The sequence below is a fragment of the Lissotriton vulgaris genome, chromosome 6 (assembly GCF_964263255.1).
Source record: "Lissotriton vulgaris chromosome 6, aLisVul1.2, whole genome shotgun sequence".
In the NCBI taxonomy this organism is placed as follows: domain Eukaryota; kingdom Metazoa; phylum Chordata; class Amphibia; order Caudata; family Salamandridae; genus Lissotriton; species Lissotriton vulgaris.
Window position 1 is genome coordinate 540,633,445 of NC_141694.1, and position 20,515 is coordinate 540,653,959.

At 46.1% G+C, this 20,515-nt stretch overlaps 1 protein-coding gene across 1 annotated transcript in view; it reads left to right on the top strand.

Annotated features, from left to right (window-relative positions):
- LOC147707531 (dynein axonemal heavy chain 5-like) overlaps nt 1-20,515 on the top strand; it is a 1,425,553-nt gene that overhangs the window by 130,966 nt on the left and 1,274,072 nt on the right. The window contains exons 7-8 of the mRNA XM_086925656.1: nt 15,283-15,409; nt 17,481-17,584. Coding sequence (XP_086781782.1) covers nt 15,283-15,409; nt 17,481-17,584 — 231 coding nt within the window. The remainder of the gene's footprint in view (nt 1-15,282; nt 15,410-17,480; nt 17,585-20,515) is intronic.

Here is a 20,515-nt window from a genome sequence, read left to right on the forward strand (position 1 = left end):
TGAGCCACAGGGCTCACAACTACAGGAAGGACAATAATACCACACACCTACTGTTTTCTGAGAGTAGAGGAAAATTACAACCATATGAGATCCATCTTTGCAGCATATAAAATAAAAATTCTTGTTGACTAATTAATTTTCTTTTCTTTACTTAATAACATGCTGCAATGATTTTCATACAAATATCTTACCCAGAGTTAGAAAAAAATTGGTGTTGGATACTGCATTAGTTTGTTGATGTTAAGCTTGACTGTAGCCTCATTTGTTCCATACCATGTAGTTCATTTTAACCTTTTTAAATGTAGTTGTGTGTCACAAATTACATTTTAGAGTTAGGCACTACACATCTCTGCCTAACTGGCACAATGGCAGCTGACTTGAATTCAACATTCCAATCCCAAAAAATAGTTTAAAGTTTTCACATTAACTCTCCAGGCTTAACCCAGTTGTCAATAGCCCGTTCGTGCATGCTGAGGATACACCGCATGTCACTAGACTTATACTCCCCCCTACGCCCACTAGTAAGGTCCCCCGAAAGGACAAATACTACACTACCCGAGCCCTTCAGGTATGTACTGAACACTCCGTCACTGAGGTGGAAACACTATTTGATGACGGACTGTCACGGTCCTATGACCAAATGGTGGCTGATTAAGGCCTCCCTCTGGAACAATGTCTACTACATAGACAACTCTTAGACAGTAGTTTTCAATGCTGGCATTTGAATGAGAGGGAACTCCCGACACATCCAGTGCTGCACAAAATTCTGCGTATGGGGGTGGGTCAACGCTTAATTACTTGGCTCTATAAGGCTATCAGTTAACTGCTTCTTAAGCCGCTGCACACATTACTGCAGACATGGGAAAATGAGGTAGGAAGGGCATTCAACGATAAGGTATAGGAGAAGGCACTGGAATACCCCAAAAAGTTTTCCAGGAATGCACTTTTTTAAAAACAAACAATTTAACATTCTCCATAGAGCGTACCTCATGCCACAACGCCTTCATCGTTTTTATCCAGACACACACTTTGATTGTCCCCGTTGTCAGACCCCTGAGGCTGGCTTCAAGCATATGTTTTGGGATTGTCCCACTATCCAGCAGTATTGGAACAAAATACATCAGACACTCCGAGTGATGACAAACATCACAAACATCACTACATGGGAAGAGTGCGCCCTCAGGATATTCCGCAGGTGGAAATCCGAAAAAGTAAAGGGTCGCTTCACGTCCCTAGCTATCCTTTTGCCGAAGAGGGGACTTGCCATGTATTGGCGGGCCCCGGAGGGCCCACTGAAGCAGCCTGGGTGAGTGCTGTGCGAAAGTGGGGTGCAGCAGAAGGAGAGGTGTTGAGGGATGAGGAAGTGAAGGGAACGTTCAAACACCTCATATCTCTGGAGTGGGCAAAGATATTGCACCAGTTCAAACACAAAACCACACCTGCAGAAGCACCTGAGGCCTCTCCACCCCAAACACCACACATATCCCCGATTGAATCAACAGTAGTACGTAATAGGCTAAGTCCGAGGACCTAAGGCAGATGCCATATCCAGTCCAACCCAGTAAGCCAGAGCCAGAGCCAGGACTGCCCGTAAAGGCCCCCCGCAAACATACGATCACACTGTGAAGTCCCACTATGACCAACCGCATAATGGATCTCAGCAATACATAGCCCCGCTGTCCCCTAACACCTTCCCCAGTTCATCCCCAAAATTTGAAGTTAATACTCTCCGTCGGCAGTTCCACAGGCCGATGATTATCAATGAATGTATTCATCACTCACCATACTACATAGCACCCATACGTCAGCATGGGGATAGACATACCTCTGGGCCCTCGGGAAACTTACCCAGCCAGGTTCTTACACATGTCTACCAAAGTATTTGGACCTGCTAAACAGGTAGCACCCAGAATGTACCACCGAGAAATGTTACTTGTGTACTGTATGAAAAGCTATCGTAAACTCGATCATCAGCAGATATTCTCCTTTTTGTCCTTACCTCCAACATATGTTGTTCTTTTTATAACTGTACTATATCAATCCTCTGTGTGTTATGGTAAAACCCAATAAACAAATTTAAACAAAAGAAAAACTCTCCAGACTTAACCTGACATAAATTTCCTAGAGCTGAGTCCATATGGTTTGTTCCGAATATGGGTGGTGGAAAAGTCTTGTGGAGACTTACAATGGGATTTTCCTGTTAACCAGCTTACACTGCTCTCCCCTTACCTAAAACATATTAACGTGGTAAAGACAAACTGTATTTAATTTTATCTATTTTACAGTGTTTCTCAGATTTGTCAAAACTGTCAAAGAAGGCATGCGTGTGGATTTTAATGCTAGGTACAGCCTGGGGCTAGATGGAGGTATAATCAATAATGAACAAATAGAGGCTTTAATTAGCCCTGCTATATTCCTGATGTACTAAAATGTAAAGATTATGGAGGGCTGCAAATTGTGCTTTTTAGCTGAATTTAAGCATGGTGTGCAGTAGCTCAGTGGTCATGGACTATAGCTAAATATATCAGTTATTTTAGCATAGACGTCTCCAACCTTTTCTGTAGTAAGAGCTACTTATGTTCAACGAATACCTTCCTGAGCTTCTAATATTATAAGGGTTATAATAATGACCACAACAGACTAGATTACATTAGTTGCCACCACACGCAGGATTACCAGCGATCATCTCAGTTCATCAAGCACAGCTGCCAGCAGTAATGTAAAAAAATACTTTGTCAATGTGAAATGCCTCTGTGCGGGTAGTACAACTATAGCTGCAAATCCTCTGCCACCAGGGTATTAATATCAGTAATAATCGCCCCAATGCCACATGATTTATCACTCAAATGTCAGCTTCAACTATATTTTGAAAATTGACCCATGTTTATCCAAACATAAGCTTCTGAGTTCTACAAATAATGAGAAGAAAATGTTCTTATTTTCCCTAGTTCTAATTTTAAACTTTGGTATACATATGTTAAATCAATCAAGCAGAAGCTTCTAGTTGAGTAGGCTGGGCTGCACACACAGGAGAGCTACTTATATATAGCTGGAGAGCTACCAGTAGCTCACAAGCTGCTCGTTGGAAAAGCCTGTTTTAGCACCACTAAATATTTTGCCTGAATTAATTTATAAAAAATTTACGACAGACTACAGTACATGATTTTATCGAGGAGCTCAATAAACTAGGATGAGATGTTCCCCTTTAAATTGATTAAAACGTATGAGGAAGCAGTCACCTGCTTAATAATATAGTGGTAGTATCACAAAGCAGACTGCTAAAATGTCCCCTTACTTCATGAGGGGGCTATAATTTGATTTGACGTTGAGATGTGACGTGCTTTCATTCTTTGAGGAGATTACAACACCTAAAAGCAAACTTTAGTTCCATTTAAAATTGTGAAGTAAGAATATAAGGAGATGTTAAACAAATTGGATCCGTTACAAAAAAACAATAAACACCATTCAGTATTTAGAGTATCTGCACAAAATGATAAAAGGGAAAGAAAATCTTGCTTTTAGATATTGGAAGCCTCTGGGAAAGTTCAGGAAAGGCTGGGAATAGACTCAAAATAAGCTGCAGGGAAATGGTGACTTGGGGAGCGCACCATTAAAGTGGAATTGTGAGTTTCATTTATTGAGAATAATAAAGTATTTTAGGCCACTAATGGCCCTAAAATCTCCTTTATTTATGCAGCAGTTATATTTATCGGAGCCCGCGATGTAAATGGCACAGCTTTTTGCCTACCACCAATGGCGGGCAGTGTGATCAGCATATGGAAGATAGTACCCAGTTAAACGCCTACAATTCGGAGGCCTGCAGCAATAAAGTGATCATTTTAAACATTAGAGAAGAAAAAAGAATGTAGGAACCAGAAAGAAAGAGTAACCAATACAACATTCATCCTTCTCCTCCACACCAGCATGACGCAACTATACCACGTATCTCCGGGGTCTGTTCTACGAGGCAAGGTGCGTGTAAACAGCACCAATAAGTGGGGGTGTAGGTAGCTTCCGTATCTTCCCGGGGGAGCAGGCGTAATATCTGCAGATATTTTGGGCATGTCACTTTCCTGATTTCAGTTGAAAGGATTTGGATAAAGGGGGCCTACAGGTCTGGATAAGCAGCCGCTCTGTCCTCTACAGTGAGTAGCATACGCTCCATCGCCAGGGTGAACCATAATTTGTGAAACCATGAGACATGTTCCAGGATTTTCTCTGTCCCCCAAAACGAAAGGATTACTTGGTGAGCTGCGCTTAGTGCTAGAGCCATTTGCCTGCCCCTGTTCGATTGTAACAGAAAGGTCTGGGGGCTGGATAGTCCTTGCATAGTATAGGCAGGGAATCTGGGTATAGTAGTATCGAATGCTACATCAATATCATTCAGGATCTACTCCCAGAATCTGGCTAATTTGGGACAATGACACAGGAGGTGGAGATGAGAGCCTATCTGCCCACAGCCCGGCAGCACTCCACAGATCGCCCCTTATTCCATCTATGTATGCATGCAGGTGTGAGATACCAGTGTTGCAGGGATTCTGCACATACACAGAGCTATGCGCAGGAAAACAGGACATCAGTGTATAGGGAATGTACCTTCCTATCACCTTAGTGCCCAAAATCCCTAACCTGACTAGCTATAGTGTCTCATTCGTTCTATATAATCACGAAGCTACAAATGATTAGGCAACCCGGAACACAACACTCCTGACTCTCTTAGGAATCGCGGTAAAAAGACATACCCTTTCGCTCACTGACTTGTACTTGTCCACAATAAGGATTGTCAGAGTCACTGTTTAGTTCAAAAGTTTATTTTAACTATCGTGCTCTATAATGTAGTATACAAGCCACTACCAGCAGCAAAATGCATAAACCTAAAACAGTTAGCAATGTTACAATACCATAGAATATGAAAGGGGATGTCATTATATACATTCAGTGGAAAAAGGACTATAAGGTCTAACCACCCTCCCCCTCACCCCCGGTAAGTTGAGGTTTATTATATAAAGGAAGATCTCTGGACTTTGTCAGCAGACCCCATACCTTAGAGCCTAGATGGTCGCTTTACATCATTGGAATAGAATAGCTCTTTTCCAAGGAAAGGTTGCAACCCCATAATATCAAAGCATGAGCTCTCCAGCAGTGCAGCTGTGTGTAGCATGTTTTGTCTAGGGACTGACCAGAACAGAATAACAAGGGACATGTTTTTCAACCTTCAGACTATTTATTTTATTTATTTTATTTTTTATTTTAATCATTTATATAGCGCAGCTGATACCTTGCAGGCTTCCTGGCGCTGGGGAATACTCTAATGAAGAAGAGACCGAGGTATATATAAAGGCGAGGAAATCTAAGGGAAAAGCCAGGTCTTGATGCGTTTCCTGAATGGGAGAAGTTGAGGGATCTGGCGTATATCAATGGGCAGGCTATTCCATAATTTGGCCGCTGCGACCCTGAATGATCTACCCCCAGTTCTGGCTTTATTGTATCTGGGCACCTTTACCAGATAAGCCGAGGATGATCGCAGATCTCTGGTAGGAGTATACCATAAAAACAGGGTTTGCAGGGGCCTGGGCCCGAGTCCATGCAGAGCCTTGAATACAATGCAGAGGGACTTAAAGGCCACACGCTGCTTTAGGGGTAGCCAGTGCAGTTCGGCCAGTGCCGCTGTGGCCGAAGACCTTCTCGACCAGCCAAGAGCCAGCTTGGCCGCGGCTGATTGAATTCGTTGCAGCCGGTCCAGTAACGTGACTGGGGACTCAAGGAGTAGGGCGTTACAGTAATCAAGGCGACTGAGAATCGTACACCTGACTACCAACGCCCGGGCTTGTGCAGGGAGAAGTGGCATAATTTTTCGCAGGGAGCGTAGCAGAGCCGTGCAAGTCCCCACTGTTTTTGCCACCTGGGTTTCCATACTCAGCTTGTTATTGAGGATGACTCCCAGGTTGCGGACCGAGGAGACAGGTTTGGGTTTCTCCCTTGTCTCAGGAGGCCAGAAGTCATTCGGGAACTGGCGAGATAGATTGGTGCCAGGGACCATTATGAAAATGGGGTGACTTAGTGGTCATGGATTTTATATGGTACGAATGACAATGGTCCTAGACCTTATTCAGTGGATGAAACAAATCCCAACCTACAATAGTTATTTGACAAATTATTTCCTGGGTCCATTACCTGTTGACTCATAGTAATTAATACAAACAGTTTATCAAAGTCCCTCAACCAAGGAATATTTAATTTACAACAGGTTTTATTCCATCATATTTAGCGCAACAGTATAATCCTTACTGCATTTGACACATTAGGAATAGGGAGAGGTTTCTCCATGGGAGCGTGCAAGAAGGAATGCTCTGGTGTGGGGAGGGTGAATAGAATTCAGACAATGTGGTAAAAGAAATGGTTAAGTTTGTCCATTTGTTAGACTGATCAAAAATTCTCAGTCTTTTCTGTACCTGGCCACATTTCTATCATACAAAGCCAATTTACATTTGATTCTGAAATACACAATTCAATTATTGTGTGGCACGTTACAGTCGGGGACTCGTGGTCCAGGTAGGATGAATGTGGGCGTCGACGTTTCAACCCATCTTGGGGCTCAAGGGGAATTCTGGGCCTCGGCCTGTGGGTCGTGAATGACCCTAACGGCCATATAACACCAGTAGGAGTCTTACTTATGGGTTGATTCCGTACTAGCCATGTTGTGTGCAGTTTGATGTACCTTGTAGAAAATTCCATTCCATTCTTTAGAGGAGAGGGGTCACCCCAATTCCTCTGCCCAATGTATTTGGCCCTTAGATTTATAAGCAGAGTTACCCTCAGAGAGCAGGGCCTAGAGTTCAGCAATGAGGTGCTTGTCACTATCTTTATGGAGGAGCCATTTTTTTAAGCTAGTGAGGAGGGGGGAGGAACCAGTTTTGTAACTCGGGGTAGTCACCTAGTGTCTCAGCTCTAAGAAATGGAACATGTCTGTCAAAAGAAGAGAGTAGTTTTGCTTGAGTTGGTCAAAGGGGATAACCCTGGAGGGAAGTCGGGGTTGTTGATAATCGGCGTCATTGGAGGGAGAAACTTCATCAGACCAAGTTTCAGGGCCACTGAATCCCACATCTTCATTGTCGTGGCTGTCACCAGCAAGTTGTACAGCCCCCAATCATGGTGCTTGCGTGGCAGCCTCCACTCTCGCCAGATATTAGCGCCAGCGACCGTCTGGTCCGTGAAGGGCCAATTTTTTTCCCAGAAGAGGCGGTTACACTCTATGATATAGTGAAGTTGTGTGAGCTGGAAGTAGCGAGTGATCAGAGGAAACCCCAAGCCTCCATCTCCTTTCGAACAAGTTGTTTATGGTAGAGGCGCAGCTGCTTGCCATTCCAGATGAATCGATTGATGGCTATTTGCAATGTGCGCAATATGAGGGTGATGGAGTCAGTGGAATGACTTGGAAGACAAAGAGTATGCTCGATAGCACTGCCATTTTAACTGCAGCCTTTACAGATAAGACGCTATCGGCTCCACGAGGAGAGTGTCTTGTTTGCCAGTGTCTTCGCAAGCGTGGGAGCTAGCTGTATACCTAAATACAGGATGGTTTATTTTGCCCAGACGAAAGGGAATCGTGAACGCAAGACGGACTCATGCGGAGGGGTGACTGACAGGTTCAAAATCTGGGATTTTTGGTGATTGGCTTTAAAAAAGAGACCTCCCCGAATAGCAGTAATTCATCGGGTAGGGATGGTAACGAGGTCATCGAGTCAGATAAAAGATAAAATTATATCATCAGCATAAAGGCTAATGGTGTGGCTGACAGCGCCAAACTGTGTGTCCCGGAGACCTGCGACTTGTCCCCATCGCTCTGTGCCATAGACTTCATATATAGCTCAAAGAGAAGCAGTGGAAAGGGGGCAACCCTGTGGGGTTCGTACTCTATAGGGAATGTGGAGGATGCAATCTTGTTGACACGGATGAAAGCCCAGAGAGCACTATAGATACAGCATATCCATGTGATAAATTTATCTCAAACCCAAATTGGTGGAGGGTCTCAAGCAGATATGGCCAATGAACGTGGTCAAACACCTTCGCCACGTCAATGGAAAGAAATAATGCCTCTTTTTGTGATCACTGGGTGATATCAATGAAGTGCAAGAGTCATTTAGTGTTGACGCCACATTGCCCTGTAGGGATGAAACCGGATTGGTCAGGGTCGACCAAACCCGGCATAAGTTGTTTCAGGTGGGAGGCTAAAATCCCGGCAAAAACTTTGTTGTCTATGTTAAGAAGCAAAATGGTTCTGTACGTCCTGCAGTTCCCACGTTCATTAGACAGGTAGAGTATTACCGAGATAGACACCTCCAGCATCGAGTCTGTCAGGGCATCCGAGTCAAGAAATGAGTTAAAAAGTCGAGTTAGAAGAGATGCTAACTCCTGAGATAAGATTTTGTAAAATTGGGAGGTGAATTCATCTGGCCCTGGCACTCTTGAAGGTTTGAGGCGGGCGATAGCCGCAATCACATCTATTCGTATTGGTTGGTCTAACTGGGGTGCAATCGTTGGCGGCAAAAGTGTCAGGTGAACCCCCTGGAGATAATTTGACGGGTCGCCTTTGGGGCCAATAGAGGCGAAGTACAGGGAGCTATAAAAATTCTTGAGTGTCAAGGCAATCTCCTCATCTGTGTAGACCTATGCACCCTGAGCCGTGCAAATCGTCCTCACGGCTCCGGAAAGGATTTTTTTGCAGAGTTTTTGAGTTAACATGTGCCCAGAGCAATCGGTAATAAAATAACATGTGTGCTTGAGGCGCAAATGGGCATACTCTGCCCTATCCAGGTCATGGCGTCTGAAAGGAAGTCTTTGATTCTCCATTTCTTGCCAAACCCTGAGGACTCTCGAGCATTTATGGATTGGCTCAAGCTCTGAGACCACCTGTCCTAGTTGCTGGCATTTCTCCAGACGGATCTGGTTCTCTGCTGCAGGGATGGTGATAAATTTACCCCTAACAACAAACTTTAGAGCCTCCCAAACAGACAGCATGGGGATCTCACTGGTGTTGTTGTTGCTGAGGTAGTCTGCTAGCGCTGTATGCACAGCCCTAAACGTGGCAAGGGATTGCAGCAGTGCATCGTAAAGTCGCCATTTAGAAGCACTGAGCTGGTAGACATTGAGTCGCAGAGTCAAGGTGATTGGGGTGATTGGAAAGGGATCGGGGCTCTATGTTCATCTCTTTAACATTAGCTACAAGGGCCAAGGACGTGAGGAAGTGGTAAATGCGGGGGTATGATTTATTTGCCGCAAACTAGAAGGTATAATCCCTGGAGGAGGGGTGAAAATGATGCCATATATCACGTAGAGCTCCGTCCACCAGCCATTGCAGGCCTTCGGACGAAAAGGCTCCCGCTGCATTAGAACGTTGGCTGGAGTGGTTGAGAGTGGGATCCATTACTAGGGTTATGTCCCCCCCAATCAGTATGGCCACGTCAAGGGTAGTGAGGGTTGTTGCTAACGAGCTGAGAATAAAAGGTTCTTGGTGCTCATTCGAGGCGTAGATGTTGGCCAGGGTGAAGCTACAGTTGCCCCATTGCTTTTTACAACTAGGAGGCGCCTTGTGATTTCTGAAATTGTTGATATCTTGCCATTACATTTCTGCGAGAGGAGGATAGTTACCCCGTTCTTCTTTGAGGGGCGTGAGGACCATAGCTGGCAGGGAAACCAGCAGAACTGCAGACAGGAGGTCTCTTTGGATAGTAGGTAGGTCTCCTGGATCAGGCATATGTCACCGCCGGATTGCTCCAGAAGGGACAGCACTGCTGCTCGCTTTACAGGGGCACTCTCGGGTCAGGGTTCAGGGATAGAGAGAGCTGTGTGGTGTTCCAGGTTCCTAGGCTCTAGTATAGACAATACAAGGAAAAAGAGAAAATAAGAATTACTGGAATGCCTCTGTATGGGAGCACTGGGCCCAGTTGGAGCGGAGGTCTATAAAGGAAAAGAAAACCTAGGTAGAAACATTTTAAGAACAACTAGTCAAAAAATGTAGCAAAGCTATGACAAAAGTCCATCAAAGTGAAACAACATTTGTGGAACAATGACCAGACATGGATGGGTTAGTTGGTACAGTAGCCGCTTCAGGAGAACCAGACTCCTGAAAGGACAGAGCAGTGAAAAGGGTACCATTGTGGATGCTGGACCACTCCAATCCCACTGTTGTACAGCTCTCCTGGCTGCCAGTCAGTGTTCAGCATTGGGTCCTTTGCCTTCATGAGACCTCAGAGGGGGTGTTCTCTCCAGAGAGTGTTTCTAGTATAGCTTGTCTTTCTTTGGCCATGGTTTCTAAATTTGGTTTCACTCCAGTTAGGGTACTCCTGCTGTGTCGCCATCCGGATCTCCTACATGTCTTGATATAGGGGACGGGAGTTAAGCATTTCACTGCTCCACTAGGGACTCTGTGATGATGACTATGGAACAGGCCTCATTGAGGGCTCTAAGTTAGTGTAGCGAGCCATCGAGCGGAAGATAATTCGGTATTGATGGCCCCAAGAGTACACTATGCCTGCTTTGCGCAGGTGGCCGGTGATGGGGCGTAAACCAACCCCAACTCTTCTGGAGGGTGATCCTTGACACGTCTTGGTATAGTGTAGGAGAGGGACCCCTAAACTGAACTGCCTGTGATTTCTGGACTCTACGCAGGATGTCTTCCTTTGTTTGAAAGGCATGGACGCAGACTAGAATATCCTTGAGTAGGGTCTTCTCTGGCCTCAGCGTGTCCATATGGTGCACATGGTCAAGTTTCAGCGTTGCTTCATTGGAGAGGCCCAGGATGTGTTGAAAAAAGTCTGTAGCATAGTTTCTAATATCTGGGCCCTCATCGTGAGTTGGCACTCTGCTTATGCGAACATTGTTCAGGCGGGAGCAATTTTTCTACGTCTTCATTGTGGGATTGAAGGTCTACGTGTTTTTCCTTGAGTTTGAGGACTTCCTGCTGAAGCCACCCCATCTCTTCCTCTTGGCTTGTTTCCCACTCTGTCGCCTACTTCCTCCAAGTCCTGGTGAACCTCCCGAAGGTCCGTGGAGAGCTCCCCCTTCATTGCGTGTAAGTATGAAGAGATTTTCCAAAAAGGATTTGGTGACCGGGCCTTCCACATTCTTGGAGTCCGCCTGGTGTTCCCCTATAGCTAGTGGAAGTCTATCGTCTGATGCCCCCGCCTTGTTTTACAAACATCTCCTTGAGGGACCTATTTTTTAAAATCTTTTTCACAGACATACTGGCGGGGAAGAGCATGTGAGAGGGTGCGACCGGTTAGTGGTCCAGAACTAGGTCGGACACTTCCGTGGCAAAGATAGGGGAACCATCCATCTCAAAAAGCCAAAGCGGAGCCCAGCTGGGAGCACAAGAGCTTGCGCTATACCATTGGGTTCATCGGGGCCATCCACGAAGTAGCAGAGATATAGGCAGTTGCCTGCATCACCGGCGAGCAGGAGTCCAGCGAGGATCCAGTCCGAAGGCCTCTACCTCCAGCACCTTCCAAGCTGCAGCTGGGGGATGACGTCCACCAGAAAGCCATGCACTCAAAGCTCAAACAGGGGACACTATTCTGGTCTCCGCGACTGCCAGAGAAGTGAGGTGCGAGCCCGCCAACTGAATAGGGTTTCATGTAGTCTCCACCACTAGGCAGGAGGGTCCCAACTGTAGAACAGTGCCCTATGGGTCCAGGGCTGGAAAAAGATCACGCACTCTGCGGCGCTTTGCGGTCCACTACTATCAAGGGGCCCATCTACATCGATAGTCTTCTGCAATCCCTACTGACACCAGGCCGGGAACTCCACGAAGACTGCAGGCAAAGGGCTCCAGGCTTATGGTGAAGGGCCTCAAGAGCGAGGCCAGTTCTGTCCAGTCCCAGTGAACCAGCACACCGCAAGGCTGGGGGGTATACTTCAGCCGCTGCCCTCGTCCACATCGGGGGCTCGAGTACTACTCGGGGCACTCACACCTCCTACGGTCAGGATTTGCTGGTTCCTGGGGCCTCGTGTCACTACCACGGGGCCGGGTGGCAGGAACAAATGCGATGGGGGGAGAACCCGCAACCACCGTTCCCTCGCTGCCGGCCAACTCAGCTCACCTCCTGCATCACTCTTGATGCTCTGTCTCCAGTCTTTATAGCCACGTCTGGGCAACTATGGTGCGGCATGGGGCAATGCATATTATAAACAGACTAAAGTGCATGGCTGAGGTTAAGCATGGGTGTATTTACTTTTAGTATATTATTTCCACCAAGGATTTAGATGAGATTTTGAGAAGATGCTACTATTCTTCTCCTTAATTTTGCCTCTCTCCCTTGCATACACATATAAGTATATACTAAAGTATATACAAGAGGTCCTGAATGCTCGACCTAAAAACTTGTGGTGCATTGCACAGCAACCGCTATGTGATTGTCACATGCCTCAATTGAGTGACCTTTAACTCCCCAGTGCCTGACACCTGTTGTTTACTCTCACTAATGGCGACTTTCAAAAGATGCACGTGTACAGGGCTCATGTATAGGAAGTACAGCCTCTATTCTCAATGCCACCCTTTGAAATATTTAGAGAATATTTTAATACTACACGGTTCAACTGATTTGCATTGTACAAGTGAGGCTGGAGATGGGTTCTTTTTCAAATTGTGTAAACGAGCAGTTCTCTTGTGGACTGATTAAAAAAACAATAGATGAATGGCATGATCCAAACAAGCTGATAGTTGAAGGAGGCTGAACCAAAGGCCACTGTCTTTGTATTTATGAGAATTGATTACATTAGCTGGGGCACACGGCTAAAGTTGCCGGGTGCTTGTCTTAAGACTGAAACCGGAGACATCACATCAGATGTAGTGGTATGTGACGTGGAAAAGATTTACCTCCACAAACCTTGTGACTTTTTCAAAACTGCCCAACAATTAGCAAAGCATGTAATGTTTTGGTAACAATATATTCTTATGTAAAGGATTCTTGCAAAATGCACCCATGAAATGTTAATGTTGCACACTTCTAATCAGAGGAACGAGGGCAACGTTAATAGAGAAAAAGAACAGGTAATATAGAAGGTTATAACGCACCCCACTAGAGAGAATACAACAGAGAAAGACAGGGGAGACCTAGCACTTGGAAACAGCAGAACAACTTAAAAATAAAAAAAGGAAGCTCACAGTTAATCCTCAAACAGGCTGCTAAGGAAGACTTTGTTGTCAGTACTGGTGAATGCAACTGAAAGGCCTTACGGTGTGCAGATCCTGTTGCTAGGTGCCATTAATTGGTCATGAAGAGGTGAACCCTAGGGCAGCCAGCAAACCTGGAGACATTTAAAAAATCCTGACCTTCTCCACAATGGCCAACTCTATTAATTTTGCCAAGTAAGGCTATTAGATGTTCCCAAAACTAAATAGATGACTTTTCTAAAGAATAGGATTATTTATGAGAGGAATGACTCTAAAAGCAATCTGGAGCAATTAATATGGACAAGGATAAGTTGGTATTGGCTAGGACCAGCAGACGTCAATATTGTAAAGGTATCAATCAATCAATCAATAAGTCCATTTGTAAAGCACACTACTTACCTGTGATGGTCTCAAGGCGCTGGGGGAGGGGGATGCTGCTACTGCTAAAAAAAGCCAGGTCTTGAGGAGTCTTCTGAAGGTCAGCAGGTCTTGGGTCTGCCATTGATGGGTGGGGATGGTGTTCCAGGTTTTGGTGGCGAGGTGGGAGAACAATCTGCCGCCGGAGGTCGCTCTTCGGATGCGGGGGACTCTGGCGAGGGCGAGGTCGGCGGAGCGGAGCTGGCGGGTGGGGGTGTGTGGAAGCTGAGTCGTCTGTTGAGGTACGCTGGTCCGGTGTTGTGGAGTGCTTTGTGTGTGTGGGTGAGGAGTTTGAAGGTTATCCTCTTGTTGACGAGGAGCCAGTGCAGGTCTCTCAGGTGGGGTGTGATGTGGCTGCAGTGAGAGATGTCGAGGATCAGTCGTGCAGAGGCGTTCTGGATGCGTTGCAGCCGTTTCAGGAGTTTGGCCGAGGCTCCTGCATAGAGGGCGTTTCCGTAGTCCAATCTGCTGCTGACGAGGGCCTGGGTGACCATTCTTCTCGTTTCGGTGGGAATTCACTTGTAGATCCTGCGGAGCATGCGGGAGGGTGTTGAAGCAGGGGGAGGACACTGCGTTGATCTGCTTAGTCATGGAGAGGGCGAAGTCTAGGATGACCCCTAGGTTGCTTGCGTGGTCGGTGGGTGTTGGGGCTGTTCCCAATACAGAAATCTTCAATAAATCCTGCAAACCGTTTTTTTAACCAATGCTTTTATAATGAAGGGGAGACAGTACGTGGATTGGTAACGTTATCCTTGAGCCCCAAGAGGTGCATTAGTGTAAGCTTCTAAACAGCTAATGGTGCTGAAGCGGCTGGTTAGATGAGGACTGGAATACCTTGTTCAGTGAGTCACCATTTCTGAAGGAAGTGTCAGTCACAGCTTCACAGAGGCTAACCAAGGGTACTATGAAATCAAGGTTTAAAACGTGTACAACCTTTTAGTTTCTAGTTTTTCTTTTTTAGAGATGCTGTGAAATATTTCTCTTTCCAGGAGCAGGTGCATCATGTGACTTGTAATACAGAATTTTAAGATCCATTACCTCCTCATCTATTCCTCATCCTGTTCCTTACTATATGCACTCCGTCAGGAGAGGCACTCAGTACTACCACACCTACCAAGCACATGCTAAAGAAAAAAAGATAAACCAGCCCTGTCCCCTTTACTATTCAAGGGAGACAAGGGCAAAGCACACCCTGACATACAAAGTCTACACAACCACTCATTAAAAGAGCAAGAGAGAGGGAGGGAACGTAAATTGTGGGACGTTGAATTTGAAATCAGAGTAATGAAGATTACTGGTAAGTAATCCAAACATTTGAGCCTTCAGGTCCTTCTCTATCCCATATTAATAAATCTCAAAGTATCAAAGGGGTTATTAAAACCACATTCTGTGACCCAAACATTAAGGTATGGCTGAATTGTCCAACTTATACCGTAGAGGGTTTGGGAACTCGGACACGCTTCCAGTCATCCTGGGAGTATGTAGGCACTTCTACAATATGATAATATCAACCAAGAGTTCATGTTCAATTTCAGACTTGTGTCTTTTTTGAGCCCTTAAAAATGGCACTTTAGTCCAACCTGACTGCACTGAAAGTCTTAAAGCCATTTTTATGTTGACCGTAGTCTAGTTTAACATAATAACAAACATAAGGTGAAGTGTTTGGGAATAAAGTTTACATTTTTCTGTTACAGTTTAAACTATTGTCGAGGCAGACTGAAGGGGTGCGGAAACCCAGCAGAGAGGACCTGATATTGGACGTCGATAGTGACTCTGAAAGTATCAATGAGTTCACTGGGCAAGAAGAGCAAACAGTCACAGGTACAGTTTCTTTAAATATCCATTCCGATGTCTTTAACTGTTTTTAAAGATGAAGTTTGTAAAAGGTAATACGTTTAAGAACACACCACTTTTGCTGATCTAGATGCAACAGAGAGTTTAGTAGACAGAAATAATGTTTAGAGCATGCCTATAGATGGCTGTAGCCCCCTTCTGTCGAAGACTTACTGCCTCCAATACATCAATACACAGATTGGGCTTTAGGTGAGCCCATTGCTCATGGATAGGTTTGTCTATCTTAGTTGGTGCTCTTGACTTTTTTGGCATTTCTCCATATTCGTGCATTTGTCCTGCCCCTGGAGTATTACCTTTTTAGCAGCCTTTTGATAGGATGAGTTGTATGTTTACAATGCTGACAACAGGAAACTATTTTTCATTTTCATTTGCCTTCCTGTGCTCAATGGAGCACATGGCTTTCTGTGATCGCTTTCTTCCTCACTCCCCATATGCTTACCACTACCCTCCCTTATCCATTGCCTCCCCCTTTGCTCTGGCTTAATTGTTTCTTTAAGACTTTTTATTATTTTTTTAACTTGAATGTACATTGTGTACTCATTTTTTTGCGCTGCTTGTCATAGTACATGCACTGCTCTCCCTTTCCGCTGTGTTCCCCCTCACATTCCCTCTCCTCCCTCTCACGTCCGCTCACTCATCCATTGTTCCCCTACCTCTTAGCTTTAATTTTTACATGTTCCTTAAAAAAAAATGAAGAAAAGTAATTTGAGGGCCCAGCAGTTCAAGACCGGTATTTACCCACCCACTTATTTGCTTTTACGCTCCTGTGCAGTTTTTTGCAATTTAACGTACTATTCTAAAATGGAGTTTGTCCCTCTTCGAATGGTAAATGAAACTTAGCACGAAAAGTCATAACGGCTGCTACAGCGCCAGGGTGCCTGTGCATGTAGTGTCATATAATGTGTGCATGTGTGTTGTGATGCACCAGTGGCCACATTTTTCTAACTTAAAAAAAAAATGCTATATGGCAAAACTAATAGCTTAAAAAATGAGACCTATTGGTGTTACCAGTGATTGTTAAGCAAGAATGGTAGGCCATATAGCACACTAACAAGCAAAAACTGTCTTGTAATTGACAGTACTATATAGTTGTAACTATATGTCAAGTGTTGTGGCGCTGAAGACACCTTTAGATTTTTTTGTTATTTTTATTGGGTATTTTCTTGCATATCTACATCCACTCTTGGTACCATTTAGATAAAAGAGCTCTTTAGATGGATTCTAGGTCGTAAAGTATCTGTAACTGATTCACTTGATTACATTTGGTCCTTAGCAGTCAAAATTGCTTTAGAAACCTTCAAAGACTACATACTCATGCTCCAAACTCTTCAAGATGATGCTGATGATAATAATAATAATACTAATGCTAATAAGACATCTAATATCATATTTAGTAATTTAGCAGTAGCAGTAACCATAGTAGTAGTATTATTTTTATTCTTTGTATTATTAGAATTATTAGTGTGGTTGGTATTGCTATGACCGTGTTATTATTATCACCAATCCTAGTGTCTAACGGCCATGAATTGGGATGGGTGAGCTACTGAGCTGCGTACGCATCCTAAATGATAGTGGCAGATGTGCTCAAAATAACCATACAGTTAATCAACTATACCTTTTGGGGATGTGCCCAACTATATTACACTTCATAACTTTACTGCATCCATGCTGTCAACTCTGCATGTCTCATTTGTGGACAAAGAGTCAGGCTGTCATGTCTCAATGTTATATCATGTGGTCTCTTTTATATTGTGGAAGAAACAGACCTCTCTATCCATATTTTCAGCTAACAAAATCTCACTCAAAATGACCTCTCAATCTGCTCTTTCTTCCACTGGCATTGATTTTGAAATATTCTTTTGTTGTGCCTTGTTAGAGGTGGAAGAGCAAATAGTTGATCATCTGAATTAGTGAGGAGGAGAAGAATATTTTCCAACATCACCTAGTAAATGAGAAACACTGTAAATTAGAAACATTTCTCTGCCAGGTCATTGTTTGATTTGAGTATGATTTATCAGATGTTTCTATTTCAACATAGATCCTACTAAGGCGGACGTCACCGTTTACCAGGTAGAGCCATTCAGGCAAGCGTTGAGTGCCGGCGGCCCCCTGCAGACGCTCATAGAAGAAGATGAGGCTCAGGTACATTTTATTATTGAAAGTCACACAATACACTGCTGAAATATTTTTTGGGTTACAAATAATGTTTATGCTTTTGGCTCATACATTTTACAAATTATTAAGGTTTTTAATACAACTGTTGCATTTTTAATGTAAGTGATATTTTTGATTTTAGTCTGTTTGGTAAGTATTCACACATTCAATCTCGCTCTGGACTCTCCGTTGAGTGACTCCCTTATCCACAGAAGCATCACAGTTCACGCTTCTGCTAAGCACACACCTCGCTCCAGATAAAAATTGTAATTGGAGTAAATCGCTACTTACCTGCTCAAGAAGGAGAGTCAAACACTATGTGCCTCCTTGAACTTTAAGGTCTTCTACACTGAATCTGGCTTCCATTCCTAAGATATGCCGCGTCCACACAGGTGGCCACTCCTTTCAGGTGCAGGGTGCACATGCCTGGAACCTCTTACCTCTGTCTCTCCGGCAATTGCCCGATGTAACCACATTTAGGAAAATGCTTAAAACCTGGCTTTTCCGGAACTAACTCCGGGACTCTCGCCCCGTGGGGCAGCATCATGTCTGAGTGAGTCTTCAGCGCCAGGACATTCTATTCTGAGTAGCTGTGTGCTGTGTAAATGCCCTTTAATTCATTCATGATCTCAATAAATACTGTCATCCGAATTTTCCTTAAACTATTCCCTAAGTGATCTTTTACTTCCTTCGACCACTTTCAATGTTTCTTTTCCTTTCTGCAAACACTGAGCGCTGTTCTTCTACCTTGGGGACAGATTAGAAGTTAAATATAACAGACATATTATTTGCCCCACCCATCAATAAATGTAAGCAAATAACTGAAGTTGTGTCCTGTCCCTAAAACACTGAGTAAATGAGGCAAAAAGCGTAACCAAGGCGAGTAGTGGTTGATAGGTGCAGTGTCTCGGTCTTCCTTCTTCTGTAGCTATTAGTTGCATTTGATACAGTGGGCCATGAGATCTTTGGTGGTGAGGGGCGTGGCTAAGCGCGCAATGGGAATGGCCGACTTTGGGTAGAGCTCCGCTCCGAGCTCCCCTTCCCGGCGCATTTATCCGTGGAACCGCCGCTCGCAGCCGGCCGAAAACTGCCGGAGCTGCGCAGGGACGTCTCCCTTCACCACCCTGCCAACTCTGGGACAGATCGGTGAACGTGAAAAGCACCGGGACTTCTGCGGCGCGGAGGCCGCCCGCGAGGCACCCAACCCGGACTGGCAATCAGGAAAGACCGCGGCTTCGCCACACGCGGTAGGCCTGAACTTGCGGCCTACGCACGAGGTGACAACAAGGTGCTGCGGAGTGCTGGCGACACCAGAGATCGGTCCTGGCCCGGCCTGAAGACCCACGCAACAGGTGCCTCCCGCCCCCATGCCTGACCGGTCACCAGCTCGTGACCGCCTGGAGGGAGCCGGCTGGACCGACGCGCACCAGAGGTAGGCGGGGGAGTCCTGCTCCACCAGCAGCGGGGACCTGCAAGCACCCCCCCGAGGACCCTGCCCCTCCACACAACGACTGGTGGGACTGGCCCAGTACTGCCACTAGCAGAAAGAGGCGCGCAACTGGGTGGCGGACGCGGCTGACCCTCACCTCGCACCAGTGAAGCAATCTGCGCCACTCCATCTTCAGGAATAAGCTCCTGTCCACGACCGGACCACGGCTCGCCGAGGACACACGGTGGCCACAGTACCACCCGCATCAAGTGTGCGTCGCAACGGCCCGCACGGCCCACTGCAGCGCCTAGACACGACGAGGGGAAGCACACCTAGACCCCACGCCACACGCGGCTGGTGTGACACCGGCCCAACGGTCCCCGGAGGTTGAGAACCGCCGTTACGAAGCCGCGGGCACGGACGTCTGCACACACACAAACAGTGCACACCGAGGGGTACTCTACTGCCCTGACACTCGGTAAGCCCACGCATCGGCAGGCCCCCAGGAGACGGGACACACTACTGGCACGGGAGCGATACCGTGGTACAGATGTCTAACGGGCCTAGAACACGCACTGGGACTGGAGGCGCGATCTCAAAAGGCAAAATGGATAAATCCGGGAAAGGCACGGACCCAGACCAAACAGCGGCAAAGCTCGACACAATGCTGGCAGCAATGGAAAGGCTGGAAGAGTCCATGCAGCTGACCCGCACCTCCCTGGCTGCCAAAATAGACAGCGTGGCCGTGGACCTGACGCACCTACGGGCGGACCATAAGAAGCTGGCGGAACGCACCACAACCTTTGAAGGCACCATACAGGAGCTTCGGCCCCGGACTGACCAGTCGCACAAGCAAATACAGGACTTACTGAACAGGGTGGAATTCCTGGAGGACAGGGCTGAGGATGCGGAAGGCAGGACACGCAGAAATAACGTACGCCTGGTCGGGGTCCTGGAGAAATGGGAGGGGAGATCTCCGGAGGAACACATGGAACGGTGGCTGAAAGACATTCTGCCAGAGGGATCTCTCTCCCCACACTTCCTAATAGAGCGAGCTCACAGAGTCCCTACCAAACCCCTGGCAACGGGCTCCAATCCGAGACCCATGCTACTCCGCGTGATGAATTACCGAGACAGAGACTCCATACTACGCGAAACGAGAAAGCTCCATGAGGTCCGGATTGAAAATGCAACGGTAATGTTCTTCCCGGACTACACCATATGGGTGCAGCGGCAACGGCATGACTTCATGGCAGTGAAAAAGTGCCTGAGACAGCTGGGCTTGCAATACTCCCTGCTGTTCCCCGCGAAACTGAGGGTAGTGGCTGGAGAACGAACTTATTTTTTTACGGACCCTGCGGAAGTGGAATCATGGCTGGACAGTGGAGTAGATACGGACCCAAGAACAACTACGGGATCCACGCCCTGACGACAACCCGGAGGCTACAGAAGGAGACGTCGACCCCACCAGAGGTCACGGGCAGGGGCGA